The sequence below is a fragment of the Sorex araneus genome, chromosome X, assembly GCF_027595985.1.
Source record: "Sorex araneus isolate mSorAra2 chromosome X, mSorAra2.pri, whole genome shotgun sequence".
NCBI classification, from domain to species: Eukaryota; Metazoa; Chordata; class Mammalia; order Eulipotyphla; family Soricidae; genus Sorex; species Sorex araneus.
This window is the reverse complement of record NC_073313.1, coordinates 332026520-332034973: the sequence shown is the minus strand read 5'-3', so window position 1 is coordinate 332034973 and position 8454 is coordinate 332026520. Positions and strand designations below refer to the sequence as shown.

Genomic DNA, 8454 nt, shown 5'->3' with positions numbered 1-8454 from the left:
CGACGACCACCTACATTTGACCCAGGGCAGCATTTCAGTCTTCCCAAAGCAAAGTTTCAGGTAATCAATTCTCGGAAACATCTATGACTTCGGATGAAGTTTCTCTTGGTAGGAAGGGAGTGTTCATTCATAGAAGTAATTATTTATGAGTCACATATCAGACTGTCAGCTCCAGGCAATTCCAGTCCGCCCCAGGCCGCCTCCTCTCGCCTCCTTCGGTGGGCCCCGCAGAGCCACTCCCACAGCAGATGCTAAAGCCCAAGGCCAAGGTGCAGGAAAGCCCCAGGCTGAGCCGGGGTGTCCTGTCCTTTTCAACCCCTGGACCCCTTCATCTGCAAAACCGTGGAGGTCACGAATGGGGGTGGAGATGTGGGTGTTCAGGGCTTTTAGAGGCATATTACAGTAGAAAGCTTAACTTCCACTAGGCCGCCCAGGCTGAACTGGAAGGTCGCTTTGCAGAATCTGGGTTCCTCCGAGTTTCCCCTCGCCTCAGTCGGGGGCAACTGTCCTTCAGTCGGACATAGCTCTGCCACTCTGACCGGTTTGTCCCCGGGAATCTCCTCCTCCTGCACAATAGCCGCCTGTATGTACCTGGGAGCGCTTCCTCCTGGCCGGGCTCTCGCGGAGCTGCAGCCCGGGGCCTGGGGCTGCGGTGCGCGCGTGCCCCTGCGTTATTTACCTTGCTAACAATCCCATCCTCCTCCTCTTCCCTTATCTTGACGTCACTCCCGGAGGGTCACCGCGTTTCTTCCTGCCCCGCGGCGCGGCGACTCCCCCGGCTCGCCCAGGGGGCCGGGCAGCTCCAGGAACCCGAGGCGGATGCGGCCGCCGGCCGGTGCCACGTCTCCGCCGCCAGCAGGCCAGTGCCTGCGTGGGCTCGGGGGCGCGGCAGGGCGGGGAGGTACGCGGAGGCGGGCTCTGCGCCTGAGCGGCGCCGGGGCGGCCCAATGGGAGCGGCGCACGGCGGCGGCGGCGGCGCGGTGCGGGCCGGGGGGCGGGGCCCGGCGGCAGTTGCTGGCATAGCCCAGGCGGCCGAGCGGGCAGTCGTTGCTGTGGCTGTCGCATCCCCGAGGGAGCCGTCTCGGCGCGCCCCCCGGCCCCCCCAAGCCAGCAGATCGTCCCCGCAGGCGGCTGTGCGTGCTCCCGACCTCGCCTGCTGCTCTCCGCTCGCGCAGCGGACCGTGCCTCCTGCATCATGTGCGGTAAGGGGGCCGCGGGCGGGGGGGGCGTGTTGCGGGGCGGCGCTGGGGTGCGGGGCGGGAGCGGCCGAGGCTCGGGGGTTGCGGAATCTGGGTGATGGGGTGGGGGGGCGGCCCGCGGGGAGCCGAGGCCCAGGAGCGCGCCGGGACCCGGGGGCTGGGGCCGGCCTCGGAGAGATGCAGTGGTGTGGGCCACCCAGGAGGGCACCTGGGCGTGAGCGTGGACCCGAGGGAGGATCTGGAGGCTCGAGGGGGCCGGCTCTGTGCGGAGAAGGGAACCGAGAGGGAAGAGACCATAATGCCCGTGTTGGAAGCAGAGCGAGGGCTCAGGGAAGTGGGGTGTGCGCGGGTGCCCACCCCGAGTCCACCGGACTATGTGAGACAACCTGTGGAATACAAGGGGAGACCCCTGGAACTTATCCCGGAATCTCCTTTATTGTTGTTGTTTGGGGGCCACACCCGGCGGTGCTCAGGGCTTACTCCAGGCTCTGTGCTCAGGGATCACTCTGGCAGTGCTCTGGGGACCATATTTGGTGCCGGGGACCGAACCCAGATCAGCTGCCTGCAAAGCAAGTGCCCTACCCACTGTACCATTTCTCTTGTCAGACTCTTCTTTTTAAGAAATATGTTTTCTTATTCACTTTTCTTCCAATCAGGCCCAGTAGAAAACCACCAGTGGTAACGCTTAGGCAGTGGCGTCACACATGGTCGTGCTTACAGACCACCCCCCCCCGCCCGCCCCTATAACCGGCAGAACCTAGATCCTCTGATGGAAGAGGCCCAGAAGTGACCGCGACAATGGACAGACAGCACATCCATTCTTGCACGTGCACTCTGGTGGCATTAGCTATGAGAGACTGTTCTCTATTTCATCAAAGATAGTCCTAGAACAGTTAACACCCAAAAGTCACTAATTCCTTTTATGTTGTGAGACTTGGTCTTCTTCGTGTTACTTAATAATGTTGGTGCTGGAGAGATACATAGCAGGTAGGACATTTGCCTTATGTGCAGTGGACTCGGGTTCAATCCATTTCTGGTCCCCCGAATACCCTAAGAGTGGTCCCTGAGTGTACAGACCAGAGTAAGCCCTCAGCACAGCCAAATGTGACCCCCCAAAACCAGAACAGGTAAACGGGATCATCCCCCCTGCTCCAGAGCTGGTATTAACTTGTCCATTGTCAATAAAAAGAATTATCTTTTTGCCTCATTGAGATGTTTTAATGACTTTACCTCTGGAAGAAAATAAATTCTAAAATAATGATAGTATTGAAGCTGTTTGAGACGTTTTGTAGTTTTTTTGCGAGAAGATCCAGCAAGAGGTGGGTTGTACTCATTAATGCATATTTTCCCTGTCTATAACTTTATGCTAATTTCAGCTTTTGAAAAGGAGGAGCTGGTTTAAATTTAGAGTAGATTAGAAAACACACACAAAAACAGAAACACCTATAAATAGCTTGTTGAAATTATTAGAGTGGAGCTGACTTTAGAATCAGTTATGCTTTTGCTGTGTCTGGTGAGTAGAGCGCTTTTGCAGAACCCAGAGCTGCGTTTGGATTGTGTGTTAGCGAATTTGCAAACTGGTTAATCCCCAGTGTGCCACCTGTGGTAATTAACTGTTCTTGACCGGTGAGGTGTGAGCCTGTTTAAATGCGTGGCATTCTGGTAGCTGGTCATTTCTTCATCCTGTTCCAGGAAAAAGGGGAGTCAACTTTTATACAAGGAAAAAAATGAAACCTGGTTTCGGAAAGGTTCATATAAGGGTGAGGCTCTTAGGGTGGGAACTGTTGGGAGTTCCTCACAGCCAACATCCCCATTCCATGTTTTATTGCCAAGGAAACAGATGATAAAGAATAAATGAAGAACTGGTATCTAGGGCATTTCTGATTGCATTTAAGTCAGACCAGAGTTGTAGATGGTAACCAGGAATAGGGTGCAGCATTTATTATCTCTGATTGAAAACTGTGAATGCTATTGAGAAGGCAAGAGTTTGTCTTCTCTTTCATGACAGATTAAGGTTCACACCTTATATTTAGCTTTTGCTTTTTTCTTTCCTTTTTTTTTTTGCCTTTTTCTTTTTTCTTTTTTGGGCCACACTTGGTAGTATTCAGGACTTAACTCCTGGCTTCAGAGATCACTCCTAGCAGTGCTTGGGGGACTATATATGATGCTGGGAATTGAATCCAGATCGGTTTACATACATGCAAGACAAACATTTAACCTCTGTACTAGATTTCTAGTCTCAATTTAAAAAATATTTTTATTTCCCCCCTCCTTTTTTTTTTTTTTGTTACTCTTATGCACACACTTGGCTGTGGTACTTGCTAAGTGCTGCGTACTTGGTTTCGTGGCCTGCACCCGTGCTTGCCAAGAGTCTTTTCTCTCTCCTTGTGCTCCTGGGGGTACATGCTTGCTTGTTGTGCTCACATACCTTCTTGTGATTTGTGTTTTTTTCTCACATACTTGGGGTCAGGGGGGGATGGAGGTGGGGTCCCAAACATCATGGTTTCTGGGATTGTGCAGGAAGCATGTGGCATGGAGCTTGGAATCAAATTTGAGACTTCACCCTTACAAGCACAGCAATTTTTGCCACTGAGCTATTACAGCATCCAGGTTTGTCTTTATTTTCATCCCATGCTTTTTTTTGTTTGTTTGTTTGTTTGTTTTCCCCAGGGGGCTAGCCACACACAGAGATGCTGGGTGGGGTGGCTCCTCTCTGGGCTCTGTGCTGGGGTCACACTAGCTGGTGTTCGGGGAACACATAGAGATTGAATCAGGGTCTGCTAGGGTCGGTTGTATGGTAGGCAAGAGCTATAGCCCATGTACTTCTGCACTCCGCCACATCTTAATTGCTAAAATAAAATTTTTGTTAGTACAGTAGGTAGGGCCCTTTGCATGCAGCAGACTTGGGTTCTATCCCTAGCACCCCACATAGGCCCCCTGAACCCCACTAGTAGAGTGACCCCTGAGCGCAAAGCCAGGAGTAAGCCCTGAGCAATGCCAGGTGTTGTCCAAAATTCAACGACAACAAAAAAGAAAGTAAAATAATAAGATTTTTGTTAGAAAATTGAGTGGAAATGAGATTACATAGGAAATGAGTTTCACTTTAGGATTTTCTGCTGTCTATTCAGATTTTTATAAAAGATTATTTTGTTTCAATTTCATAAAATCCTGAAGCAGAGAAATGAGGGCTGATAATTCTGGCATATGCTTTTTTTCCAATCATATGTACCAACAATATAAGTTTATGAAATTGTGTTGCTCTGTTAATAAAGGTTAACAATAACAAAAGTATTCAAGTAAATTTCAAAGAAATGGGTTAAACAGTATTGAGTTCACTTTGTAAATTTGAAAGACTCCTTGGAATCTTTAATATGCTAATAAGCATTGTGATTCTCACAGAGAAGGATCATAGTGTCTTCCAAATTTATCTTTTGATTATTTCAAATTCATTTTTTTTATTTGTATTATCTCTGGTTTTGGTGAGTGTCAGGTCACTTGAGTTAGCCACAGTTTGCTTTATTTATTTATTTATTTATTTAGCCACAGCTTTTAGGCTTTTAACAGACTTCTTGCCTATACCTTTCTGGTCTGATAGTGCATGCACATGAACTTTATGAAGATGAAGTCATATTTGAAACCAGTAAGGACCTTGCAGTTTAAAAGGATCTTGAAAAGGATCCTTAAAATTAACTTTAAAATGACTCCTGGCTGTCCAGACAGATCACAAAGCCTGTACTATTAACACATCCTTAGAAATCGTACCTAATATGAAGTAGTTGTGAAAGAAAAGGATTGCCTAATAAACATTTCCTCAGTTGTGTTCCGTGGAAAGTGAGAAACTAGTGGGTGCTGGTAATTAGTAGGAGAAGATGGGCCAAGACTTTTTATTTTATAGCACAGGTTTGAGAACTTTAGCTTTTGAAGGTTTAAAACTCAAGGTAGTTCCATAAATATACTTGTCAACTTTGTTTAACCCGGTATTTTTTTTAAATTTTTTATTATTGAATCACTGTGAGATAGTTGTAGACTTACAAGCTTTTATATTTGTGTTTTAGTCATATAGTGATTGAGTACCATCTCTCCACCAGTGCCCATTTTCCACCACCAGTGGTCCCAGCATCCCTCCCATCACCCCCACCCTGTCCCTTCCACCCCACCCCGCCTCTGTGGCAGGGCATTCCCTTTTGCTCTCTCTCTCTCCTTTTGGGTGTTGTGGTTTGCTACAGAGGTATTAAGTAGGCATCATGTTCGGTCTAAAGTTTATCTTCAGCCCGTATCTCCCATCCATAGTGGGCCCACCTAGCACCCTTTGCTTGGTGGACCCTTCTCTATGTGAGCTGCCTTTCCCCCCAGTGTGTGAGGCCAGCTTCCAAGCTGTGGAGTAATCCTCCTGGTACTTATCTCTACTATTCTTGTAACCTGGTATTTCTTGTTTCTCTTTTACTCTTTGGGTAGTGCTCTGGGTTACTCCTGGGCTCACTGCTTGTGGTGCTCAGCAATTAGGTAGTGCTGAAATCAAAACCAGGGCTCTTGCAGCCAAAGCTCAGAGTTAACCTCTTGAGCTATCTTCCCCAACCCAATGTTTCTTTTTCTTTTTTTCCAAATGGCGCACACCTGGTGGTCCTTGGGGCTTACTCCTGGTAGGGCTCAGGGGTTTGGACTGGGTTGGGCGATGATGATAGTGATTGAACCTGACTTGGGTGTGTGCAAAATAAGTGTCTTACCTGCTGTAATTTCTGGCCCTTTCTTTTTTTTTCTAATATATGCAATATTAGTGGGAAAGTTTATTGTTAAAACTGTTTGGGTAATTAAATTTTTTTCATAAAGCTGTTCGAATCGTCCCACCACCACCCCAGCCTGTCCCTTAGAATAAAAGTCCTACCTCTTTACCTGAAACATCCCTAGCCTAATAAGCATGTCTGTTCATTCCTCTTGAAGTAGAGAATGTTGCAATGAACAAGAACTTCAGCTGATTCTTGAATTAGTCACATCCGTTGCATGTTGCTAGATAATTTATTTTATATTGCTTGCCATTAATAGTATGAAGTGTCACACAGCTGTGAAAGTGACCACGTGCTCCTGGAATTCTAAAATTTTTAAATACTTGGGTTCCGGAGGCATATCTTTGGTGGGCTGCTCTCTTCCGAGATTCATTTGTGAGTCTCTGAGTCGTGGCCATTAATGTGCTTAAATGTTGTCCAGAGGTAATTCTCTGGGGTGGGGGGAGTGACTGCCAGGAAGCTGGAAGGGTGGGGGGATGGAGGGAGGTCAGGTTGTCCATCCCTGACTCTGAGAAGCCTGGAGTTTTCAGTTGCTGGTCCCGAATACCCGGGTAATTTTTTTTAGCAGATTTAATCTCATGCTTGGGGGGCTTGGGACAAGTCTGGCCTTTTCTTAAAACTTTGGTTGTGGAACCTGACACTCACCATATTGCTATTTAGCATCTTGCAAAATAGTACTTTCTCTAGTTTGGGAGCTTTTGAAAATACATTTCAGATCCCTAGATGTTTAGAAGATAACGTGGTTTGAATACTCTATACTTGGCTCTCTGCCTTTTGAAGAAATGCCTGAAACAGGGGACTTCCCTTCTAAGAGCTGGAGGAAACAGTAAACATGCAACGGATGTGAGTAATTCAAGAATAAGATGCAGTTCTTGTTCATTGCAATGTTCTCGACTTCAAGTGGAATGAGTAGACATGCTTATTAAGCTAGGGATGTTTCAGGTAAAGAGGTCGGACTTTTATGCTGAGAACTAATGCCAGCTGATTGAGAATTATTCATGCACTTTGATGGCAATTTGTTACCAACAGTGAATGGAATCAGAAATTTGTTGAACTCTTTCCCATGGTTTAGGAAAGAGACCAAAAGTTCTACAGTAGAAAGCTTCCTTGCACACAGTCTACAGAAGGAGGAAAACAGCATTTACATTTAATATCACTGAGAGAATTTAGTTGCTTTTAGCTCTAAAGAGATCATTAGAGAAGTCGCATATACAATGCAGGAAGAAGGACATGAGAGTGTGTTGAGGAGGATGGTAAGTGTATCAGTAGAGCAGGGACTGTTGTGTGACTGAGGTCCGCTAATAGATTTGAAAAGTTGAGATCTGAACTTACAATCTATGAACTTCTTACAATGTGTCTAGTGATTAATTCACACTTTTAGTCATAATTTATTAATTGAGTGAAAGTTGTTTTAAATCGCTGGATATAAAAATTTCATCCCACTATTGTGCAAGATCTTAACATGTGTATGTATATATGTATGTGTGTGTGTGTATATATATATATATATGCATATGATAGCACAGCCGGTAGGGCATTTGCCTTGCACGCGGCCAACCCAGGTTCGATTCCTCTGCCCCTCTTGGAGAGCCTGGCAAGCTACCGAAAGTATCTCGCCCGCACGGCAGAGCCTGGCAAGCTACCTGTGGCGAATTCGATATGCCACAAACAGTAACAACAAGTCTCACAATGGAGATGTTACTGGTGCCCGCTTGAGCAAATTGTTGAGCAACGGGATGACAGTGACAGTGATATATATATATTTGTGTGGGGGATAGGGATTTGGGGAGCCACACCTGGCAATGATCAGGGCTTACTTGTGGCAATGCTTGGGGGAATCAGAGTGCTGGGGATCAAACCAGGGTCAGCTGCATGCAAGGCAAACACTCCCTGTACTGTCTCTCGGGCCCCAACTCAAAATATTTTGATAATAGTATATATTTAAAATATGAATCACTTATCAAGGGTCAAGAAAGACTTGCTCTAGAAAATGATATATTTCTCTTGAAAATTTTACTATTTTGAGCTTACAAGAAAAGATAAAGGCATATATAGGGTATTACACTGCTCAGATAAAGATGAAGGTTTAGGTTTGTTTGTTTGTTTTTTTTTAACTGAGAATCTACCAGAAACAAGAAAATAACTGGGAAAAGTTAAATCAAGAATCTAGACTTGAGAACCGTACCTTCCAGAAGTTTGATGATTTGGCAAGCAGTTCATTGATGGGCTTATTCATCACTTGGAAGGGCCCATATCAAAGTGGTCCTGCTGTGGATGCTGAGTTCTCTGTGACTCTTATCTTGATATTCAAGTATAGGAGAAAGTACAGTGTAGCAGAGAGGCTGCCTTGGCGGGATGGTCAGAACATGTGGTCTGATGTGATGTCAGAGAGACCTGGGCAAGGTGGAGTGTTTGGAGACTTGGGGGCTGGGAGTGTGCGCTTGTCAGGGGTGCTGACGAGAGGTCGACTGTGG

General features: G+C 46.6%; 1 protein-coding gene across 1 annotated transcript in view; it reads left to right on the top strand.

Moving 5' to 3' along the window:
* The first annotated feature begins 961 nt into the window (after positions 1-961).
* GFPT1 (glutamine--fructose-6-phosphate transaminase 1) overlaps positions 962-8454 on the top strand; it is a 62593-nt gene continuing 55100 nt past the window's right edge. Inside the window, exon 1 of the mRNA XM_055121515.1 lies at positions 962-1202. Coding sequence (XP_054977490.1) covers positions 1196-1202 — 7 coding nt within the window. The 5' untranslated portion in view covers positions 962-1195. The remainder of the gene's footprint in view (positions 1203-8454) is intronic.